The sequence below is a fragment of the Rhinolophus sinicus genome, chromosome 3 (assembly GCF_057876585.1).
Source record: "Rhinolophus sinicus isolate RSI-liver-muscle chromosome 3, RSI-T2T, whole genome shotgun sequence".
In the NCBI taxonomy this organism is placed as follows: domain Eukaryota; kingdom Metazoa; phylum Chordata; class Mammalia; order Chiroptera; family Rhinolophidae; genus Rhinolophus; species Rhinolophus sinicus.
In genome coordinates this window covers 45042106-45067808 of record NC_142503.1, presented here as the reverse complement: position 1 = coordinate 45067808, position 25703 = coordinate 45042106, and the positions used below count along the sequence as shown (strand labels likewise).

Genomic DNA, 25703 nt, shown 5'->3' with positions numbered 1-25703 from the left:
GCCTATGTGGAGACAGAACCAGCAACCTTGGTATTATTAGCACCACACTCTAACCAACCGAGCTAACCGGCCACTCCAAAAATGACTCTTGATTACTAAATTGGACCTGGACTGGATGTACTATAAATAATCTGATGGGAACCTCATGCTTCAGGCTTTCCTCAGTGTGGTGACTCTTGAAACTGACATGTCCCTTATGGGATACGTGGAAGTTGGGCGTACGGAATTGTGATAAGAGGCCCGTGGAAGGTCTCATCGTTGTGCACCTACAATGTACTGGCTGAACTGCTACAAGAACTTTCACTACTAATGAGAACTGACGCTGCTCTACTGGCAGCCTGATGTTCCTGTTTAATATCCTTCTGAGTAAACTGGTACCATGTATGACCATGGTAACTTTGTGAGTTTGAATGTTTAAGTTGAAAAAGACCCCTATCAGTCACAGCCACAAATAATTTCAGATGCATTAATTTTATAATTATATTCTGATGGTTTAGTTAAGCCAAAGAAAGATCCTTTGAATGGGTGTAGCAGTATATAATTTCATATGTATTAATTTCATAACTAGTGACTAATTTTCATCCTACACTGAATTTATACTTACACTTACTTTCCTTTTTACACTAAAAATGAATAAATATAAATCACTGAAGTTCTGTATTTTAATTATAAAACAGTGACATTATCACATCAATTTAATCATGTAAGTAACTTAAATATTATAATGTATAATGACTTTGAAAACATTACAACTCAAAATTACAGAAAACAAAATTAACTGAAAGATACTATTGAATTCCAGGTATTTCTGTGACAGGATACAAATTTTAAAATTTAATAAAATACTACATTTTCTTAGCAAAAAGTTTTTCCTTTTGAACTACTTTTCAGGTTTTAACTGAAGCGTCTTCTAAAGAATCATTTTATTTACAGTTGCAAATTTCTTTTTAACACATACAATATGTACTATATGCTGGAATCAAATACCTGAAGGGGTTGGAATATTATGAATACAGCCAGGACAACAATGGAGAGAATCATGAACAAAAACATCACAGTCCACACAGAAAACATTTCGGCACACAGTGCAAACATAGACCTGCAATAAAGAGAAGAAAAGTAAATTTAAATAGTAGTTTCCAAAAAACAAAAAGTAGTTTCCAAAAGTTAAGCAGACCATAGCTAGAAGACACTCAAGTTGCTTTGCTCTTTTATATCTCTATCAAATTTTCCCCACCCACCTACCTACTTTATTACCTCCAATGTACGATTTTTTCCAAAAAAAAGTATTCCTTAAAAATGAGGAAATAACTTTGTTTTGGAGGCCTTAAAAGTCTCTTGTATTATAAGACACTCTTACTTCATTTGGGAAGACACATAAGCTTGAAATTAGCTCGAGTTCTGAAAGCTTAGAGAGGACATCTGACTGATTCAATTAAAAAGAGAAACACAAAAATGTATGTAATTACTTAATTATTCCTGGGGAATGACCTCACAATTGCAAAAATTATATTCCCTTTTTAATTAAACCACGAAAGAATAAGGCAAAAGACACATAAAAAAGAAAAAACTCATTATCCTATTAGTATTAATTAGTATATGGACACTTGTGCCTGGGATAAAATTTCCAGGGCTAAGCATTGTACCCAGAGATTTAAAAATCATTAAATCTCAAACAGCATAGAAGTAAAGATGATGTGTTCTTAAAACCTGTCAAATCAAAAAATGGTTCTAGTGAGAATGAAGCTACTGATAATCAGAGGCATATAAAACTTAATAAAATTGTTTTATGAAATATGAGAGTAGAATAAACAAGCAATCCAACTAATATTCTATATAGTTTATATAGTTTTAAACATGGACATGTAACTAAATTAATAAAAAATTAAAACTAGATAGTGATCTATCTTATTTCCGCCTTTATATAAGTTTATACATTCAAGTTGGCCCCCTTCAAAATTTTTAAAAATATTTCCTCATTGGCAAAATGGGGGCATAACGTTTGGTCTGTGGCCACCTTAAATGGTAACTTCAAAATGGGTTATAACAGACCCTAAAGTACCATATAGAGAAATAACTTTGAACACTTCCAAACTAAATGCAGTTTAGCTTGCAAATTGAAGACAGTTTAAACTACTAAAATATCTTTGTAGCAAAATTGGAATGCGGAATTACAAAACAACTATTTAAACTACTGTGTTCCCATGTTATCTCTACCTACTGTTATTACACTTCTAAGGAATAACCTGATATTAGCCTGGTCTTCAGAAATCTACTGAAAGCTTATAACACTATTTTCCCAATATTTCTTATACATTACTTCATATTTAGAAAGCACATGAACTTACATGTTGGTCTTTCAATTGCCCCTGACATCCATAACAAAATCTGGAAAAGTTTAAGAATTATTTTGTTTAGAATTCATTCCTTAAAATAGCTCTGCAAAATCTCATTAACAAAAATCCTTTAATTAATAAGTAATTTTACTTACAATTAAGTAACACATGACTTTTAGGAGCAAGAGTTAAGAATACTAGTAATTTAAGAAAATTCCACAGTATATCCCAAGGTCATCTAACAGTTGGTCCAAAATCTTACTTTAAAAATAATTTAATTTTCATCAAGGTTAAATATGAGCATGTGCTCTCAACTGGGATTCTGAGAGGGAATTAAACCCTACAAAAAATTATTTGAGGGACAATTTTTCAACTCTCCCAGAGATAACAGACAGCTGGTACAACTCTACATGAACAGGAAAGAAGTTAACTTATTGCATATAATGGATGCCTATGGGCTTAATTTTCATGGAATGGTTTAAACAGTTAGAAGTTCTCAAAACTTGTTACTAAAAAATGCAGTTCCCTGCCTACCCACCCCCTACTTCATTTCTGTTCCCCACAGCGCTTTTGAAAACTGTTTGATAGCTACCTATACTTAGAGTGCTACCTCTTGGTTTTTTCACAGGCATTGGCTATGAACTTCCCACTACAGATGATGAGAATTTAATTCGTTTTCAACCCTCTTGAACTAATAGCATATATGTGTATAACTAATATCATTCTTTTTTTTTCCTGTTTAATATCATTCTCAATACTATGTAGTTAAATCATTTTGCACAGAATAGTAAATGTTTAGTTTATTATGACTCTATAAACATACTCAACTGAGCCATGTGATATAACTTTTCCTCTCTTTAAAACATTTCTTCCTAGAGTCAATAACTATAGTTATTCAGAAGCTTAGTTTTCCATTTAATTTCCATTAACTCAGTCCCAATTTTTCCCTGAGAAGTCTCAATTTCCTCGCTATGTTCAACTACATCAGAAATTCTATAGTTTCATCCTCTTGGTGACATCTCTCCTAGAGCATTCTGACCTCCAACTGAACTGTTCTCCATTTTTGACACACAAGCATCATTCTGGGATTTCCCCTTATCATCATTCTATGGCCTTCTTTAGCCACTTTTGAATTAGATAGATATTCCTCTTCTCTTTCATTCATTCTCTTTCTCAGTTCCTTTGAAGCATCTCTTCCACAGCTTCCCCAGAAAGTCTCTTTTTGAGACCTTTCAAGTCTGAAAATGTCTTTATTCTACCTACATTTAATTGACAGCTTGGCTGGGCATATAATTTAGGTAAGTAATAGTTTTCACTCCAAATTTTGAAAGAAAATGTTCCCTGTCAGTATCTAGTGTTGCTGATGAGAAACCAAACAACTTGAATTCCAAGTTATGTCACCTAATTTTCCCTTTCCAGAAATATTCAGGGTTAGTATTCTGCTGCATATTCTGGAATTTCACAATGATATCATTTCACAATGATACTTTAGTGTGGGTCTGCTTTCCTTCAATATGTCAGGCACCTGAGAGTCCCTTTTATCCTTGAAGTTCTCTACTTTAATAGTAGAAAATGTTCTTGAACTATTTCTCTTCTACTCTTCTTTTGATTTTTTCTTTATTTCTCTGATTTCTTTTCTTTATTACTCTGATAGTAAACCTTCTGGATAAATCCTCTAGTTTTACACCATATAAAGCAACCAATGCTAAAAATATGAGCTTTCTTTTTTGTTTCTTTTTGGAGAACTAATTTACTAGTATACCACCGCTCTTACTATACATAGGTGAATTTATGGAAATTAATAGATTTCTGGAGATCCAGATCTGTTTGACAATGAGTCATTTTAGTCATAACCAAGGCATTCTATATCTCATTTTCTATATAGAAGTAATCTTGACCAAGTTAATGTAACTATCTTTTTAAAAGTAGTAACAATGTATTCAAACACTACCACTTAGAACAGATATAGGTTAATAAAAACTCACATACCTTTCTCCATTATGTTCTTCTAGGGGAATTTCTTGAAAAGCATCCAAAGGAAATAAATGATGGTAAGATCGTGCCAAATGGGGAGCAGACACTAGAGTAAGACCTAACACATAAAGCAAAGAGACATACTTAATAGCCCAAACCTCATAAGGACAATAACTGAAATGTCTAATGATAGAACTTAGTCTAAATATTTTCAAGTTTTATTTTTTTAGGATTGCAGGTATTCATTACTTCAGTTTACCTGTGGCTATAAAAGGCGAGTCCAGGATGGAGTCTTAGTTCTGTCACTAAGTATGTGACTTGTATTTGCCTATTTGCTTACTTACAAATAAAATAAAATTCTACAATCCTATAATTTCATTCCTCTTCCTCCTTATAGATATTTATTTTATGTAGTTAAAGAGCTGCAAAAATGTCTACTAGATCTGGTGCATTGTCTTTAATGAACATACTTTTTTCAGAAAGAGAATCAGGAAACTCTTCCAGATGCCATGTTTATTCTTAGAAATGGAGTACTGGGTACTCAGTGAAAAAAAATAATCTATTTTTTTCCTCACATTAAATCCAGAAACATAGGCAGAGCTTAATATTTACATTTATTTTCATAGCAACATAGGTAAGTTATTCAAGATTAGTTTACCGAATAGAAAACAGTTGGTTTCTTACCACAGATTTTACATTCAACGGGAAGCTCACAGTACTTTGCCCGACACTGTGGGCAGAAATAGCCTCCTAATGTAAGTCCTGGCTCAGTGTTGCTATCCAGGTGCCTGTGGGGAGAAAAACATTTCTTTAAAAATGTGATACATAAAGATGGGAACAGTTAGAGCAAAAGAAAGTACACTACCTTGATTTCAAAATCTTGGAGTTGTTTCATAGCTCACTTATGTTAATTTTTTTTGTTTTTTTCCCCTCTGCATTTTTGTTTTGAATAGTTTCCATTAATGTCTGTGAATTTACTAATCTTTGCTTCTTCAGTGACTAATCTGCTGTTAGTTTTTCATCTCAGACATTGTATTCTTCATCTCTGGAAATTTCATTTGGAACTTTTTTCTGTCTTCCATATCTCTTATCATGCTCATGTTCTCTACTTTCATGAACATATGGAGTATAAATATAATAGTTGTCTTAACATCTTGTCTACTAATTCTATCAACTGGGTTATTTCTGGATATATTTCCATTCTATGATTTTTCTCCTTGTTATAGATCTTTTCTGATTTCTTTGCATGCCTGGCAATTTTTGACTGATTGCCAGATACTGTGAATTTTGCTTTGTTTTAGGTGGATTTTTTGTATTCCATTAAATATGTTGGAGGTTTTTCTGGAATATACTTAAGTAACTTGGAAATAGTTTGATCTGTTCAAGACTTGACTTTGTTAGGCTGTCCAGAGCAACTATTAGTCTAGGGTTAACCTGGTTCCATTACCCTATTCTATTGGATTCCATTCAAGGTCTGTTGTGTTAAGAGGTCTTTCCAAACTGACTGGTGGGAACATGAACTATTCCTTGCCCTATGTAAGGTCTAGGGATTGTTCTGCCTGCTCCTCTCCACACGTTCTTTCCCTGGCCCCTGGTAGTTCCCTCACAGGAATGTGTTGATCAATACTCAGCTAATGACTCATGGGGAAGTCTCTGCATATCTCAAGAGCTCTGTGTGTAGCTCTTTATTCTCTAGTACTCTGCCCTGCAAAATAATAGCGATTTCAGCCTCCCCAAATGCTGAACTTTGTTTCTTCAACTAAGGAAGAGCTTTCAGGCTGTGTGTGGGTTTTCTTGCACTGCAGCCTGGAAATTCTCTCTAGGCAGTAAGCTCATGTGTTTCCCTTTTTTCAGGGATTATTATCTGCACTACCTGTTGTCCAATGTCTGAAAATGTTGTTTTATATATTTTGTCTGGTTTTCTGGCAGGAGGCAGGAGGGTAAATCCAGTCCCTAATATACCTTTATAGCTGGAGGCAGTAGTCTGATCTGTGATTTTTTAAGAATTACTTTCTTAAATTTAGTTTTGTTTTCTAATTATGTAAAATGTAAAGCTCCAAAGTTAAAACAAGATATATTCAGAGGGGTGGTTCATTGGCTCAGTTGGTTAGAGTGTATTTCTCATAACACCAAGGTGGTCGGTTCAATTCCCACATGGGCCACTCAGTGAGCTGTGCCCTCCACAACTAGACTGAAAACGACGCCTTGACTTGGAGCTGAGCTGCACCCTCCACAACTAGATTGAAAACAACGACTTGGAGTTGATGGGTTCTGGAAAAACACACTGTTCCCCAATAAAAATTAAAAAAAAGATACAGTATTCAGAAAACTCTAAGATCGGGCCGGCCCGGTGGCTCAGGCAGTTAGAGCTCCATGATCCTAACTCTGAAGGCTGCCGGTTCGATTCCCACATGGGCCAGTGGGCTCTCAACCACAAGGTTGCCAGTTCAATTCCTCGAGTCCCGCAAGAGATGGTGGCCAGCGCCCCTGCAACTAAAATTGAACATGGCACCTTGAGCTGAGCTGCCACTGAGCTCCCAGATGGCTCAGTTGGTTGGAGCGTGTCCTCTCAACCACAAGGTTGCCGGTTTCGACTCCCGCAAGGGATGGTGGGCTGTGCCCCCTGCAACTAGTCACGGCAACTGGACCTGGAGCTGAGCTGCACCCTCCACAACTAAGACTGAAAGAACAACAACTTGAAGCTGAATCGCACCCTCCACAACTAAGATTGAAAGGACAACAATTTGACTTGGAAAAAAGTCCTGGAAGTACACACTGTTCCCCAATAAAGTCCTGTTCCCCTTCCCCAATAAAATCTTTAAAAAAAAAAAAAAAGAAAATTCTAAGGTCTACCCCTTTGCCTTTCTCCACACACCACCTAGGTCAAATTTTTTTCAGTTTTCACTTTTTATTTCCATTACTATTTTTATTAATATAAACAAGTATAGCTATCTACTAAAATCTCTACCTTCTTCTTAGATGATTGGTAGCATACTACACACTTTTCTCTACCATGTTTTACTTAGTAATATCTACTAAAGATTCCTCATAGGAGTATATATAGCCCTTGCTCCTTTTTACAGTTATATAGAAGGTAATCTTTTACAAAAGCCATTACATTTCAAGCCCATCTTCTTAATTTATAACTTATAGAAGGGAGTTAAAAATATAAAAACATCATCACTGACAGTTTCAACATTTATACTTACGCCATGCTGAAAGAGGGTTTTGCATCTTGATCAGACAGAGAAGCAACGGTATGCTGAGGAAATCCTTTATAAAAGAAAACGTTTTACTTTCTTTTTCTAAGCAAATTAACAAAATTCTAGGGCTAAGATCCTAAAAATGTTCCCACCACAAAGCCCATGAAATTGTACAAAAGTTCTCTTTCCTGCTTTTTAGATATGTTTATTATAGCATGGCCAGACTGACAGTAATTGCAAGTTACAAAAAAAATTAAAAATAGAGGAAATGGGGAAAGATCTGTCCATAAATATGGCCTCAGATTCTAAAGATCGTATCTATGTTTTCTAATAACAATTAACATATACTGGTTTTTAAAAAGAAAATGTTTGTAAGTTTTAAATAGTTTCTGACACAATAAAGGAGTCTATTACATATACTACTTTCACTTTATATAAAAACATACACCTCTGTTTAAAATTCTGGAATGCCCAAACCTAGGTAGTTTGTTTTTCATATATATATATATATATATATACTTTTTCTTATTTTTTGTTTGTCTTTGTTCTTTGTCATATATTTTTAAATTTGAAGGCAAGTCCAAGAAAAGCAAAAAACATAAACAAAGAGAGATTTCATTACATAAAAATTTTAAATCTATCTACGTATCAAAACAAATAAAAGGTAAATGACCAACTGAAAAAATATTTATATCATGTGATAGAAATGAGTTGATATTCCTAAATAGTTTTAACAAATCAATTTGAAGAATAAATTATTATGTTTAAATAACTTTAAAATGGGCTAAGGAAATATATCAGTAAATCAAAAAAACTAGCCAACGTAATATTTAAAATGTATTGAGTGTTTATGTCAAGCACTATTCTAAATGTTTCATCTGTAGCAACTCAATCCTGGCAACACATAACGAGATAGATACTAATATCATTTTACAGATGAGGAAATAGGAAAGGGAGGTTGACCAATACTATAAATGGCCTAAAAGAAGGCAGAAAAGCATTCTATTTCACTGACAAAAAATTCATATTAAACAAAGAGATTCTTTTTATATTTAAGCAGTATGTCTTTTTCAATTATAAATTTAATAAATGCTCATTACAAAATTTTTAGAAAATAGAGGGAAACAAAAAAATTTTTTAAATGATGCGAAACCCATCATTCGCCCTCTCCTGAAAAAGATCACCTTGAACAATTTGATTGTTCAACCTTCTGTCTTTGCAGTATGTATTACACAACTTTGATCAAACAGTACAGAGGATTTTATAGCTCAGTTTTTAAATTTCCTAACACAAGGGTTTTTCTATAAATGTAGTATCTTTATATATTTCTAGTCTTAACAGTAAAAGAAAGCCAGTAGTGTTCTCTGAGTGATAGGATTACATGTGGATTTAATTTTTTTACTTCTCTAATTTTCTAAAATTGCTTAAACAGCATAATTTTCTCTAACTATAAAACATTTAAGTTAAAAAATTCTTAAATGTTAAAATGATAACTTGTGCAAATGAAAATAGAAAGTGGGGGGTAGCCGGATGGCTCAGTAGGTTAGAGCACAAGCTCTCAACAACAAGTCTGCTGATTCAATTCCCGCATGGGATGGTGGGCTACGCCCCCTACAACTAAGATTGAAAACGGCAACTGGACTTGGAGCTGAGCTGTGCCCGCCACAACTAGATTGAAGGACAATGACTTGTAGCTGATGAGCCCTGGAGAAACATACTGTTCTCCAATCATCCCCAATAAAATTAGGAAAAAAAAAAGAAAATCAAAAGTGAAGTTTGAGCCAAAATATATTTTTTAAATGTCTATTTTAAAATACCACAAATTAACACTTACCCATACGAATAAGTGAGCATTCAGAACTTGAGCTAGCCGGAGGAGGACTAACATGATGTGTTAGCAATTCTTTGTAATGGCTTTCATCTAAAATAACGTGGTATGTGCCTAACAAGATGAAAAGTAAAACAAAATAAAATCAATTTTCTAAACGTAAGAATGAATAATAATTTTGATGTAATTCTGTAAACGTTTTACTATCTGAAAATGTACATTTTCAATATAAATATTTAAGTTAAATTATCATTTTTCAAAAACCTTATTTAAATAACACCTTTAAATTAACTTCTCTACAAATCACTATAATTACAATTTAATGAAAGCCAAGTTATAAGATCTTTACAAAGTAATTCATATAGTGAAATTACTAGCTTTTCAAGAGTTATAAATGATTCCTCTGAACACCGACATAACTACTGAAAATTCCTTGTATTTTGAGATGATATCTTATAGCACCAAATGACATATTTAAGAAGGCTACCCATATTTTGGACTTTAGCACATGAACTGATTTAAGTTTAATAGCTTAAAAACAGATGAAAACATTCTAATTTAATTAATAAATTGTTACTTCTTACATAGAAATTATGAGCAAATATTGAAGATTCTAGATATATACCACCAGTTTCACGAGCAAGGACAGTGCAAACCCGAACCTCTGCAGACAATCCGATAATAGACACTCTAATTTTAGCTGCCTTTAGGGTCTTCATAAAATCCAAGTAAATGGAGGGTTTTGGAGGAAGACAAAAAAAAGCATTGAACAATTAATATGTCTGAAAAATAAATGTTCTGAAAACTAGTAATAAATGCACTACAAAATTTTCTTTAGCGTTGTAAATTTGGTTTTGATTATAAAATTGGTTCTACCTTGATTAGATCATAGATATTAGATGGATCACAAGTTGTGAGGCTGCTAAAGATGATTAGGACTTCTCTACTTGTATGTCCAGGCATGTGTCTAAAGAAAGATAAAATATTCTCCAATTAAGCGTAACAAATTATGCTAATAAAAAATTTACCTAAAATGAATAGTACACTTCGTTTATATATTTAGACTATAGAATATATCTCATTTGTTTCAACATTACAAAGGAATGAATTATATTTCTAAACACCTTAATGTAAATTTTTCTAAAATTAGCTACACAGTTAAAAAAATTCACTGATTCATGTATTCATTCAATAAATATTTATTGAATACTCTTAAGTTGTGGGGATAGAGTGATAAACAACACTGCCAAGGTTCCTGACACCATGAAGGTGAGAATGGTTCCTGACACCATTCTCGATTTGTTTCATACAAAGTCTAAAGTGTACATTGGAAAGTATGACAATACAGGAATAATGTACCTCTTTTTTAAAGACTGCAATTTAACCTCAGGGTGATTCAGAGTCATAACAATCATAAACATTAATTTTGCTACCATTTAATTAAATGATGGCTTATGGGATTTTAAGATGTGATAAGCTGTTTTCCTCTATACTAAATAGAAATTTTCTATGCTTTTAGGAACAATTTTATCAGTTATTTATAGCTTTCCTGTATAACTTCATTGTTAGGCTCCCAGCTTTCACTTGTGGATGCTGCTATTGTGCCTAACTTTAATACTTATGTTGCCTTCTTCTCATCTATTTTAAAACTATTAAAATATCTATTATATAAAGGTGTAAAAATCTGAGTCAGAACAGATCCCTAACCAGGGACAAAATATATGAGCTTTAACTATACTGAATACTTCCTCTCAGATCTTAGTTATATTCCACATAGTTGAACTTGATGAAAAAGAATGCTGTTAATTTACAGATTACAAAATAAGCTAATGAAAGTCAATAAATGTACAACAAACTCACAATTATTATATAACATTAAATTTCACATACAATCAATTCTCAATAAAATATTTTTTCATAACATATTTCTTTTGTACTACTACTAATGATACAATTTTTTTTTATAATGATACAATTTTAATTACATTTTTCTAAAACCTTTAAGGATATACCTCACCAATTAAAATGTAAAATAAAAATTACTAACACCACACTAAACATCCTAAATGACATTACATGTCTCTTAGTAACGATTTCATTATAGTTGGGTTTATATTATAATTTCAACTTAAATGATAAATCATTTGAATGATAAATCATTTGATTAAGTCAATCAAAAAACTTTGAAATCAATTATAAATAATAAATGTAAAACACTAACTTTAGAGTTTGCATAGCCATGCTTAAGGAGTTATAAAGAGATGGCTCTCCATGGCAGGTCATATCTACAGCTTTCTTCAAAGATGTTATGTGTTTCCTAGAGTTTCCTAAAATAGAAATGAAAAAATTCACTTTTAATAAAATTCTACATATATATTACGGAAATTTATGTCTCTCCCAAAATTAACGTATCTATGATGTTAAAGAACAGAATCCCTTCAAGAGATGTTTGTTACATAACGTCTCACTTCATACTAGAAAGTAGAATACAGTTAGTCCTCACTTAACATCATGGATAGGTTCTGTGACTTTTAAGTGAAATCATGTATAGCAAGGCCAATTTTACCACAGGCTAATAGATATAAAGAAGAGTTAAGTTCCTACAATATCTAATCATTATAATGAAATGACATTGAACTCAACTTGACATTGAACTTGATAGTTGTACAAATCTCCTTTGATCTATTAGCACACATTAGAGTGCATAACTTTTTACTTTCAATATTTCCTTATCTTATCATTTTTAAGACTCATATATTTTCACATTTTAACATCTGTGAAATCATGATGTGTCTTACTATCACTGGCAGCCAGGCAGCATTTGTGACACAGCTGTCATCACCTACCCATGTGAGAACCTCTGAATGACTACAGATGTGTTGTTGCTTAAACTGTATTATGTACAATGTGCTATTTATGTTGCGTTTAACTGCAATTGAAAGTGTTTTTACAAAGGTTATAAAGGTTAAATCTTTATGTAGAAAGGCATGGAACAGAGCAGTGAGATGTACATTTGTTATCAGTGAAGCAAAAATTCATTGACAGAAGAATGCCTGCAATTACATATTTTTCTTCAAGGGAATAACACAAGAACTTTATAAGACCTAAGATAGGAGGATTTCCACAAATAGACAAAGTTGTGTTATCTTCTGTTACAGAAATAACATCTGAAAAGGTTATCTCTGTATCTCCAGTCAAGCAATACAAACAAAGGGAAGAGAAACTGCCAAATTTCTTTAAAATAGTTGACAAACATATTAAATCACCAAGAAGCTAGTGTGAACAATTCGCATATCATTTGACATTGTGTCAAAGTTTAAGTGCTAGAGTTTCCTTCTTGATGGCTCATAAACTAAAGGTATCTCATAAATGATGGAATCTGAGATTCAATGAAATATGGTATTCTTTGGACATTTTCTCCTATTTCAACTCTGTCTTCATATTAACAATAATCAAAACATTAAATTGATTTTATCATATAGTATAATTCATCAAGCTACCTACATACTGTTGAACATTTATTTTCAATTTGTTACTACTACACTTACCGTTGCAGAGTATATTTATAGTGAGGTTTTTTCTCTCCTTTCATATCATTTCCTAAGTATAATTCCAATGAACAACCATTTATATGGCTCTTTCCCCAAAAAATGCTAAACTAATTAACCAGACTATCATCACTATAAGTAACCAGTTTCTCCATGGTTCAGCAAGCAATATATTACTTCTGAAACTTCATTTTGCTAATTTAAAATAGATAAAATAATAAAATGTTGTTGAGTGGCTTGTTTATTTTTGATCACTTGTTCAGCTTTTTTTTTTTTTCCTTCTTTTTTAAAGGAGGGCACAGCTCACAGTAGCCCATGCAGGAATCAAACCGGCAACCTGGTGGTATTAGCGGCATGCTCTAACCAACTGAGCTAACTGGCTACCCCTGGCTAACCTTTCTCTTTAAATACTGTGTCTCCCAAAAAATAAAACCTAGCCAGACAATCAGCTCTAGTGTATCTTTTGGAGCAAAAATTAATATAAGATTTGGTCATATATTATATTATATTGTATTATATTATGTTATATTATATATCGCTTCTCGGCCTTTTGGCTAAGATCAAATGTTATATTATATCATATCATATCATATCATATCATATCATATCATATCATATCATATCATATCATATCATATCATATCATATCATAGACCCCGTCTTATAGCAAAATATGACTAGGTTGTACATTAATTTTTGCTCCAAAAGATGCATTAGAGCTGACTGTCCGGCCAGGTCTTATTTTTGGGGAAACACGGTAGTTATTTAGTTTCTCTTTTTATCCTCATATGAAATTACTAGTCTTCTTTATCCAGTTATCCACTTGGAGCTTCTTGGTGTTTTTATTTATCTGAATAAGCTTTAAAATGTTAACCAGTTGCCATATGTAATATACATTGCTAGTATTTATTCTTGGAATCATTTAGTCATAGAAATGAAAAGTACCTCACTAAGTCCAAATGCTTTGTTTCATGAGTAGGAAACAATTCTATCAAGTTAAATATTTTGCCTAAGGACATATACCTACCCAATGGCAAGACCAGCACTCAAACCTAGATCTCCCGGCTCTCTACCCACTTCTCTTTCTACTCTACCATACACATATTTTTTCATCTCCCATTGCGTTGTGAGTGTGGGGAAAAGAAGCGTATTACATTACTGTCAGTGTGGTTTATAGCGGTGATTCTGATCGGAGGGAGAGAGGGTGCTTTGAAGAGGCCTATCAGAATCTACAGAGGATTTTTCATCTCTATACACGACTTCACTGGCACCCATAGAAAACTGTTATTAATTTGGAGGTAGGGGGCAGGAGGATTGGCCCTACATCCTTTCCTTGGGGGAACGAACCATCCTTCTCCCATTGTATGATAATCCAGCTTAGACCAAGTGGTTCAGGTGAAGCTTACCCTGCTCCCACCCTGCTCCAGGCACAGGCATGTAATCCAGGCCTACCAACAAAATACTTCGTACCCCTGGCCACTCTTGACTGCTCATGGATGGGTGGATCATAAGCAGATTCAGTATTCTCTCTGGGACTTGTGCTAAAGCTACAGACTACAGAGGTTATACAGACTTGGGACTATTAATAGATATCTTTTCATCTCACAGAAAACCTTTATTCTTTATCAAAGAATAAAGCCAGACAGAGCTAGGACACCTGAAAATGACTATATATGAAATCAGCCCACCTCTGAACAGTAGCCAATAATTTCCCTTTTGTGCCTAAGCTACTTTGAGTTTTTCTGGTTACTTGCAACTGAGCTTCTTGGATTACTTCAGTCTAACACACATTTCACTCCTTACTGTCATCGTGAAAAACTACAGATGATGAAAGTATGTCAGTTCCCTCATGTGTATTGGTGAGGATGAAAGATTTGAGAATGACATTTAAGTGATAATGTATTTCATAAAATATAAAATAGAATTAGTGATGTAAATTTGTAACAATACATATACTAAAGCAAATAAAACCTGCCATTATCTTTTAAGAGAATAAAATTCAGTTAGACATGCCATATAAACAGGAAAATTGGATCATTAACAATAACTACAATTCACTTTCTTAAATTCTTTGCTCTTTAGAAGTTTAACTATTTAAAAATTAATTTTAAGATTAAGTGGATTTTCTGAATGATTATAATAATTTTATCTCAATATTTTCAAGACTGTACAGATCTTAAATAAACACATTTGCTTTCATTGTAATACTATATTCACCACTGTGCAGAAATCTATTTAAAACAGTTCATCTTAGACACTGAGAGTTTAATGGAGGGTTTTCTAGGGGTTTCACCTAGACAGCATACAGGAAGGCTTCATTTTACTTACTAGACAACCTTATGAACAGGGTTACAAGGTTTGGTCAATAAAGCCAAGTACTTGAATTCTGTAAAGGTAATTTTATGCATACCTGATAGTTCTGTCAGTTTTTCAGCTCTTTTACTCTTTGTTACAATTATTCCAATCTCGAAATAAAAACAAAAATGATTATTAATTTAACAAGTTATTTCTTTTCGGTGAGAATGTACTAAAATAAATTAGTAATTACAAAAGGAATAAGTAACATGTGAGAAACTTTTTCTCATGATGGTTTTGACATAAATTTAGCTGAGTTCACTATACATAATTTAACTTTTAGAGTTATCTTGCTTTTCATTGACAAGTGTACCAAAAACTGCTACACAATCTGAATCACTTAATTCACAGAATATATGCCCAATGTTTTAAAAATAAATATTTTGCAATAATATCAGAAATCTAATTCTTAATTCCGTCACTTATCTACATACCTGACTAATAGGATTTTGATCAAAATATTCCTCTACGAAATACTCCAACAACTGTTTAAAGAAAACAATAAGGAAATACTAGATTAGAGTAAAATAACCATAGATAAAATGTTTTGGGAAACCTATTTGTCAAGCATCACTTATGATTTTTAAGCTTATAGATTTTCAAAAACTGTTTAGCAGTAAAAATATTAAATTAAAAAATGATAAATTTAAAACTGTTAAGTAAACAAAAATTAAAATATTAAATAAACCTGAATTTGAAATTGTAAGTGATGAGCTAGGTTTAAGCTAGACCTTAAAAGATGGAACCATTTGGACATGTAAGACAGACACAATCTAAATAAGGAAAAGATCCAATGAAAACAGAAAAAGAGAAGAAGCAGAATTGAGGATAGGTTTTGATAAATTATGAATAATCTGAATGTGTTTAAAAACTGAGGTGACTCAATAATTCAAAGGAGAATGAGATTCAATAAAGAAAAGGAATAACTGACTTGGGGTGGGAGGGTAGAAATTAAAGGAATAAATATAGTAGTCTCCCCTTATCTTCAAGGGATACATTCCAAGACCTCCCCACATGGATGTCTGAATCCATGGATAGTACTCAATCGTATATACATACTATTTTTTTCATATATATACATACCTATGATAAAGTTTAACTTATAAATTAGGCACATAAGACAGTAACAAAAATAACTACTATTAATATAGAACAATTATAACAATATACTGTAATAAAAGTTATATGAATGTGGTCTCTCTCTCTCTCTAATACCTTATTGTACTGTATTTACAGAGTACATACACCAAACAAAGGGATTATTCACATCCCAGGTAGGATGGGGCAGGACAGAGCAGGACAGCATAAAATTTCATCATGCTACTCAGAATGGCATGCAATTTAAAACTTATGAATTACTTATGTCTGGAATTCCCCATTTAATATTTTTGGATCACGGTTAACTGCTGGTAACTGAAACTGCAGATATGAGGGAAATGCTCTAATTAGCTATTTTGGTGTATCAGTTCCCTAAATAATCTGGTAGCACTTCTAGTTAGCTGTAGTTTGTATTTAAAAAAAAAAAAAGAGTGAGATTGTATTCTTTTAAAATTTTCCTTTTACCTTTAAAGTACATGTCAGTCTATTCGGCTTTAAATCTTGGTCTTCCATTGTTCTTGATCCATCTACCACCACATAAAGATGGCGCATCTACAAGAAAAAAAATACAAATAAGGACAATTTTCATATACACTGTTCACCAAGAAGTAAAAATGCAATTAGTATTCAGATATTTTATACATATATTTTTAATATATTGTTTTAAAATGTTTGTTGTTTTACTATTGTTTATTCGATCGTGCCAGAAGTTTTCTCCACCCCAGAATAGTTCTGTACCAGTAAAGGAAAAAAAATAACATACCATTCCAAGTCGAACTTGTCCATGGTGCTCAAATACTCTGTTAAAATTATGCAAACATTTTAATGGAATACCATATACTACCCAAAAAAATCAATATAACTTTTCAACTAACCTGCATTTTTTAGTGAAGGAAATTATTAACTTATGGGTTCCACATAATTATAGGCATTTTGGATAGTCTCTGAAGACCCATTTCCCTGCTGAGGTGCTAAGTTGCTGGTTCCTTCCCCCCATTCAGAAGATTACAGTCAGTTTCCCTGAAACACAGCTGAAATTAAGTACTGAAGAGTGGGTATAGGTGGACAGAAAGGCTTAAAGGAATATATTTTTACCTGTTGTAACACACAAAAAATTTACATACCTTTTTCTCTTTGCTTTGAAGAGAATGTCTTCTATTGTAGCTTTAAGCGATCCTGATTCATCTTCTTTAAGAATCTCCCTATGAGCAGTAATTACTTGTTTAAAAAGATAAGCTAAAAATTTATTAGCCTATGCAAAATAAAAGCATATGTCCACACAAGGATTTGCATGTAAGTGTTCAAAGGTGCATTATTCTTAACAGCCAAAAGTTGCAAATAATCTAAATGTCCATCAACTGATGGATGAATAAATCATGGTTTAACCATATTAATAAAATACTCTTCAGCAATAAAAATGAATTCCTGATACATGCTACAACATGGATGAACTTGAAAACAGAATGTTAAATGAAAGAAGCCAGACACAACTGACAATGTATTATATGATTACATTTACATGAAATGTCCAGAAAGGGCAAGTGTATAGAGACAGAAAGTACATGAGTGGTTGCCTCAGGATAGAGACAGAGATGTAATTAATTGTAAATGGGCATGAGAGATCTTACTGGAGTGGTGAAAATGTTCTAAAACTGATTTATGGTGATGAATGCACAACTCAGTAAGTTTTCTAAAAATCACTGAATTATGCACTGGAAACAGGTGAAATTTTAAAATGTGTAAAATATACTTCAATAGTTATTAAAAAAATGTCTAAAAGAGAGTAATAATTCCCTACTTACCATGTTCTTTCATAGCCTCCTTCCCATCGCTTAGTTCTCTCAGGTTCTTCATCCATTTTTTTCTTAAACGTATTTATATTACTCAATGTCCTATAAAAAGCATTAGATTGTGAATTTCTAAAGATGTTTGTCACCAAATGCATACAATTAAATTTAAAAGTAGAGAGGGACGTAAATATACAAAGTAAAACAAAACAAAACTTAGAATGCAATGTCATCTTATTCCTTTATTTATTTAACAATTGTTGTTTGGTGAAAATACTTGACAAAATTCTCATGGAACTTTTTTCCATCCCCAAGAAAAAACGGAAATATTTATGCACATATTTGGCACCAATAGAAGCATCTTTTACAATTTAAAAAATAATATAAATGCATTATAAATGTTTCATAGGACAGGCCCACAGAATCATTGGAAATAGGTATGTGTGTAGATGAAACAAGATTAGCCCCAACTGAGATTATTATAGCTGAGTGATGGATACATGGTGATTCATTGTACTACCTCTCCACCTTTGTGTATGTGTGAATCTTCTCATAATCAAAAGTTTCTAAATGAAATTTATTATTTATAAATAGTAAATGCTTATGGCTCGTAATTCAAAAAAAGGGCACAATATTAAACCTACACTATAATCTCAACTATTGGAAGAAAAAGAAATATTTAGTAATTCAATAAATACAATTTCAATAAGTAGGGCAAATTCAATAAATAGGTTTTATCTAGATGATAGAATTAAGGGTGATTGGTTTTTCTGCTTCTTTATTCTTTTTGTACTTTTCATATTTTCAATATGAGCATGTTCTTTAATAATCCGGGATAAAATTGGTGATGGGGAGAACCTATTAACCATAACCAAGTAATAAACATCCCCATCATATCCACACTTTCCACCGTCCTCAATGGAATCTCCTTCTGTATCCCACTCATTTTCAGCTTCCTTTTTGCATAAATGAAGGCTCAAAGGAATCCTAAGTGCCAAGACATTAAGGACAAAACAGGTCCCATCACTGACAGAGGCAAAGATTAATTTTTGTGATGACGACAACCAAGACCTTACCGTCCCTTTGTATCATTGTTCCTATAGAAAAATACATATAAAAATCTAAAGAATTGACCTATAAATAGACTTCTAGAATTACAATCTATTGACAAGTTGGAGACTGCTTTTATGGCACCAGTTTTCAGGGGCACCTGCTATAATCAGATATTATTTACTAAACTTCTGTTTCTCACTGAATTAACCACTCCCTGGCATTGGATTCTCCTTTCAATAAATCTGGTGATCCACTTTAATATCCTGAAGTAAGGATGAAATTCTAACATCTGTGCTATTTCACTATATTACCTATGTTAATGCCTTGTAAGCTTAATGATTGTAGTAACGTAGTGTAGTGACTAAATTGAACAATTTGATCCTCCATGCAAGTGTTTTTGTATTTATTGTGAATGTTAAAAATCAAAAACTTACGTTTTCAATGTTTTTAAACCCAAATTCTTAAAAACGTGGCTACTGCCTCCATCACATCAATATTTAAATTGTTTTATTTTTAGTTTATTACTTTGAATTCTCTGAAAGTTCATAAACAAATTGCAAACTAATGAGTAGAAACTGCAAGCGGGAACACTTCTGGTTCATTGTATACGAGGACTTAGCGCTGCCTGCAACGGGAAATGAAAAGGATAGACGTTCGGCCGGGAAGATAGAGGTTTACAATGCATGCTGTTAATAGAGAAGGGATTTATTTATGCATCCTAGAGAAAGATGTACTTGGTGACCTCTTAGGTCAGTGTCTCCAACGGCCTATGACTTCCTTCCATTGTCTTACAAATATCGCTGATCTGTTTCCTTGGAATCCAACCCCAGAAAAGCTACCTGGCCCAGCGTAAGCCTGTCGGTGTGATTCCTGTCACGTGAGCTCAGAATACTACCTGAAAACAAATAAGATCGGCACCAAACACCGCGATTTATGAGGCTTCCCTCAAACCTTATCCTGCCAAGCGCTGAGAGAAAGACAAGGGTGACTACTGTCCTGTTTTTCAGGCGTGGAAGTCGAGGCTCCAAGGTTGGGAACTCTCTCGAGGCTACATAACTAGAGGGAGGTCACAAACTCGAACCCAGGATCACACTTCCCAAAACTCGCACTCTGCCTCAGGGAAGGAAGTAGAGCCATCCCCAGACTTCACACGCTTCCACGCAGCTCCCCAGACGGAAACTGCCCTTCTTCTCCACACGCTCCCACACAGCCTTATTCCCTCTGAGGCTGGTCGGGGCCATTCAGCCTACGCCCGGGGCAATGAAGGCTCTTTCTTGCCACCGTGCTCTCCAGGTAGCCATTCAACGCCTGGGATCCGCTCCGATCGGTACCCGCAGACTCACCAGTCCCGCCCGACGCCGCTCCGCCCGGAAGCCGTTCTGCCCGGAAGCTCCGCCCAATCCGCTCCAATGGCGACTTTGAAGTTCTTCCTCCGTGCGCAGTGACGACGGAGAACCGTTCCGGTTGCTTTGAGTGGAGTTTGTAGCAGCAGAACGTTTCGGGGTCGCGGCATTCCGGGAATTGATTTTGAGTGAGAGAAGGGACCGCCTACACCCCCGTTCAGCTCAGAGGCGGGGAAAGTGCCATCATTCGCTCTTGGATGTTCGGAGGGCCGGTAGCTGTCGACCTGAGATCTGAGGAGCTGATTTATTTCTAAAAGGTTGGCATGAAGAACTCTGACCGCAGCAGCAGCAACAGCAGCTGGGCCAGCAGCACCTTGCTGTGCAACGTTTTCCAGGATGCCCTTGCTGTTCGTGCAAGAAATATTTATTGAGCACCTACTTTGGGCCTGATTCAGTTCTAGGCACTGAGGAAATAGCAATGAAAAACTGCCAAAAATCCTTGGCCTTACCGAATTGCTTCTGCTGTGAAGATCGTTATCAAGAGATAGTGCCATAGAGAAAATTTAAGCATGGAAGGGGAAAGGGTTACAGTTTGAAATAGTGTGATCAGAGGAGTCCACACTAAGACAGTTGAGCCATGACCAGAATGAGGGAATTAACCACGCTGATACTAGGAAGCAACAGGAGCTGCTGCAAGTGCAGCTCCAGGGGTGGAAACGCGTTGGTGTGTGTGAGGGAATGCATGAGAAAGGGTGAAAAATGAGTGGTAGCAGCTGAAATCAGAAGTGGAGGCCTCTGAGCACTGAGAACTTTGGAGGGACGATGATGGCTTCAACTAGTGTAGTATGGCAGTGCAGCTAGTGAGCAGCAGTTGGATTCTCATCTTGTTGATAGACTGGATGTGTGTTATGAACAAGGAACCAGTGACTCCAGAAGTTTTCAGTTGAGCAACTGAAAGGTTGAAGTTGCAATTACTGAGAGGGTGGAGGGTGAGTCCTATCAGTTCAATTTTGGAAAAATTGTTTGAAATGCGAGCTATACATAGGGAATTAAATACTAGCATTCGCCCCACATTCAAGAAATGGAGAGGCAAGTCACCCCCAGAACACGGGGAGAAAAGGTTAGGCCCAGGAAAAGAACAGAAAGGACATGCGGGAGATGGAGCCTCTGTTTCCCCATCAGCATATGCTTCCCGTGTTGCTTTATTATACCAAAGTCTTCTCATGCTTCGCATAAACAGAAGCCATCCTGCACAGTAGTGGAAAGAACAGACCTGTGTTTAAAATCATGATCTGCCACACTAGCTGGGTGACCTCAAGCAAGTCACAACCCACGTCTGACCTATAAAATGGGGATACCTCCACCTACCTTACAGTGTTTATACATCACATAGTGACAGCTCCACGACCAGCTCCTTTTATCTCCCGCCAGAAGACAAGGCCTTATTATTTACTTTTGGTGCCGTCTTTAAAAAGGAGAGGAGGGGAAATTAGCTTTGCTGCTTCTTTCCCAGTGCCACTCAGCCTTCCATCTTTGCCTCCCTGACAAACTCCACTTTCTCCTTTTTCTTTCCTTCTGTTCTGATTGGCCATCCTATTCCAAGATGGAGTGCATTCCTATAGGACAGCCCCAAGCCCAAGCTCCAAGTTTCTCACTTACGTTTACTACCCATCAGTCTGCGAACTTTTAACGGAAAAGCAGGAAAAGGGCAGAGGACTCCCAAATAAATTTAAATTAAAGCATATTTGTGGAGAGGAGGCTGAATCATTCCGGCTTTTCCAACTGTAAAGTTTACTATCCTCTATATAGGTTTTAGTCATAGATCTTAACTAGGAATGGTACTAGGCAAAACAATATACATAAATCCATGGTAATCCCTTGCCATAATTATGACTCAATATTCTAATTGTGTACAAAGTGGTAGAAAAAATTATCTAACCCCGCCAAAGGTTTCAACTGGTAAAACTAAGGGACAACTATAAAGAGTGGAACAGTTTGTTCTTTGCCCATGGGTGGCTGGACACAATCTACGGAATTAGGAAATTCATGAACAGCTCAGCCAATGGAATCAAGCTGAAATTCAAAGTGTCCAACTTCAAAGACTGGTAGAGGTGAACCTGCCTATTCTAATATCTTCAGATGGAACTTAAATCATTCGAAAAGAGACTCGTTAAAAAGCCTCTAGAATTGCTTATAACAATAACTAAGAATCCTTATCTTGACATGTAAACTCTATTCTCTTTTAAAGCATTTGTTCATCATCTATGAATCATCACAATGCCAGGCCTAATGCAGTTCTGTCTAAAATTCAGAATTTACACCCTAAAGCTGCACTCCAGCAGAAAGGAAGAATATGGGGACTGGGATGATACATAAACTTTTAAGACACAATTTGCTTTTTAAAAAGTTGTTTAAAGTTTCACCTCCTGGCTTTGGGCAATAGGTGTAACTAGCCATATTTATTATTTACTTTCTGACAAGGACTGGTTTAAGTCACACATTAACCACCTTCATAAAACTATTAGGTACAAATGTCTCTCTTACAAATAAGCAACCGGAGAATACAGGAAGACTAAGTAATTTGTCCAAGGTCACACAGCAAATAATTGCTGCAGGGCAAAGCAAGGATAAACAAACATGCAGGGAAGAACTAGCAGGTCTTATGACACTAATTAGAATTTTGGGGGCACACACACTTCCACATTTTGTTACACACACAAATATCGTAGTTATGTGTATGTGTTTTTTTCTAACTCCAAAGTGGCATTATTTTAAGAGTGTTTTCTAAAAACCACCAGTGACTTGGGCATTTTTATTCCTGAAAATTATTCCCATTAGAAGACATATAAACAATATAAAACACAGCAGGAAGGAAGAGACATTACTTCACCTAATCAGTGCTTTCAAACAAGAGAGGTTACATGGTGAGTACAGAACCATGAGCTGCCAACATGAGATTGAACTGATTCTTCCAGCTGAGTCTTTAAAAATGTCCACTTGAGATACTTCCAATCCTGATGGTGAAGACTGGAGAATGTGTTTGCATTAGGAACTCCCATACCCCCAAACTAAAGCTAAAATCCCTGGAGCCAGGATTAAAGAACTCTTCTGTCCTGACCTTGCTTTACACATACTTGTACATACCCCCATTCAGGTAGTTACAGATACCTCAGTATTTCATATGAAGCATTTCATGTTATTAAACATACTTAAAATAGGATTATTTTATTAACATCATACAGAGCAATTGTACCTTATCCAACCCATTAATTTATTAACAAAGTCAAGCTAGAATGGGAGTATGGAACGTAATATTCACACTAAGATTCCTAGTTTAGTTACTTGCTATATGTGACAATGGACCAGTTAATCCACCAGATCATTGGTTACCTTATCTATAAAATGAGAATCATTGAAATGGTTCCATGTCAATAGACTGTTGTAAGAATTAAGTGATATTTCATGTATGTATCTGTATATACAATGTAACTTATACTCTAAATACTAATAGACTTAAATTTATTTCCAAAAATACAAAGCATATATGACAAAACTAACACTTATTTCTGGATGGTAGGTACATACATGTATGTTTATAGTTTTTTGTATTTCTTTAAAATTTTCATAATAAAATATTGATCTTATCTACTTTTAATACAGAATCACACGTTAACAAAATCACTTTGTACACTGAACCTTTATCTCATGGACCACATTCTTTCACAACAAAATCTTGGAACAATGATATACACAGCAGAAAGCACAATGCAGGCATAAGAATCACAGATCAGAGATGAAGAGACCTCTGAAATCCCATCTAAATCTCTTATTTTCTAGACTAGGAAACTGCTTGAGTGGCTTTTCAGCTACATCCAGCTAGTAATGCCAACCCCAACAGAAACACCTTGATTCTGGCTCCTGAGGTGGTCTTTAGTAAGTACCACATTTGAAAAATGATTCCTATTTTGTTTTTTTTATTTCGAAGTCCAATTTTATGGCACAATTTTACAACGCAAACTTATGCTATTTGATCTGCTTTCAGCTGAATAGTCTCGTTTCGTCGGAACACTGGCAAGCTTGCCTTCATAAACTAAGTACATTGACTTCTAAGAACAAAGACTTAAAATTTTAACATACACAAAAATCAGTTAAGTTGCTCAAGAGTGTCCTTACCATTTGGTGTGAACCCAAAAGATATGAAAAGCACAGACTATTACCTTTTGTCATAAGTATGTACAGCACATAGAAAATTAGGAATTTCTTCAATTTGAAGAAATGAATCAGTGTTATAATAGAAACATTATTTAAAAGTTTATCTTTGGAAAATGATTCAGACTTGTATATAAAAAATTATATACTTAGGATGAAAAAGGTGCTCTGTAATAAATCTGACAACTCCAGTACTGATCATAAATTCCTAACTAGGCAGGTCAAGGTGGATAGTCACACCCCAGGTATACAACTTCTTGAGTAAAAGGCTTATCTTTGCCTTAAGCAAGCCCTGTCTATTGTTTCTGTGCATTTAGGTTAACACACCTTTGAAAAGCCAGAATAATCCTTTTTCAGACCCCTCAGAAGGAGCACCCTCAAGGGAGCACATAATCCATTAACATGTCCTGGAATTCAGTCCCCACCATGCTTTCTCCCACCATCATTTAATTTTCCTTATGTTCTCTCCCTAATTCCAAACGCAAAAAAGAAACTGTAAAACTGTCATTCTTGAGGCAGTTGAGATCTTGCTTCCTGGCATGCTGTCAGTTTGGCTCAAATAAATTCAAAAATCTCTACAGGTTTGGATGTTTCTTACGTTGACATACTTAAGTGTCTGAATTGCATACTAATGATTAAAGATTATTCTTCAAAACATTTTATAAAAAACAGAATTGTAAGCTTGAGTGGATAATCACAATCAACTTGGCTAGTGATATACCCAGTATTATCAGCTTTTACTTTTCTAATAAAAATACGCATTTTTTAAAAAGTGCTGAAATTTAAGGGCACAATTTGAAATAATTTGGGGTTTTGTGGTATTGCATTTTACTTTCAGATAAATAGGCCTTCTTATAACTAAGGGATTGGGAAACAAGCAACCAGCACAGCACCCAAAATAGTTTAAAACAATTTAACAGACACAACTGCCGAGTGTAGTTTTGCACAGCTTAAAATTAACAGCACTAA

At 34.5% G+C, this 25703-nt stretch overlaps 1 protein-coding gene across 1 annotated transcript; it reads right to left on the bottom strand.

Annotated features, from left to right (window-relative positions):
• Window positions 1–644: 644 nt before the first annotated feature.
• On the bottom strand, window positions 645–23883 carry LOC109445591 (general transcription factor IIH subunit 2). The gene is made up of 16 exons (XM_019728069.3): window positions 20526–23883; window positions 18145–18234; window positions 17467–17544; window positions 17106–17142; window positions 16808–16894; window positions 15679–15729; window positions 15300–15354; window positions 11563–11668; window positions 10218–10308; window positions 9967–10054; window positions 9348–9455; window positions 7520–7583; window positions 4995–5098; window positions 4326–4428; window positions 2349–2388; window positions 645–1099 (listed from the first exon to the last, which is right to left on the bottom strand). Exons 1-16 carry the CDS (start codon window positions 21077–21079, stop codon window positions 980–982), a joined length of 1776 nt encoding a protein of 591 aa, XP_019583628.3. The 5' UTR covers window positions 21080–23883; the 3' UTR covers window positions 645–979.
• Window positions 23884–25703: the final 1820 nt, after the last annotated feature.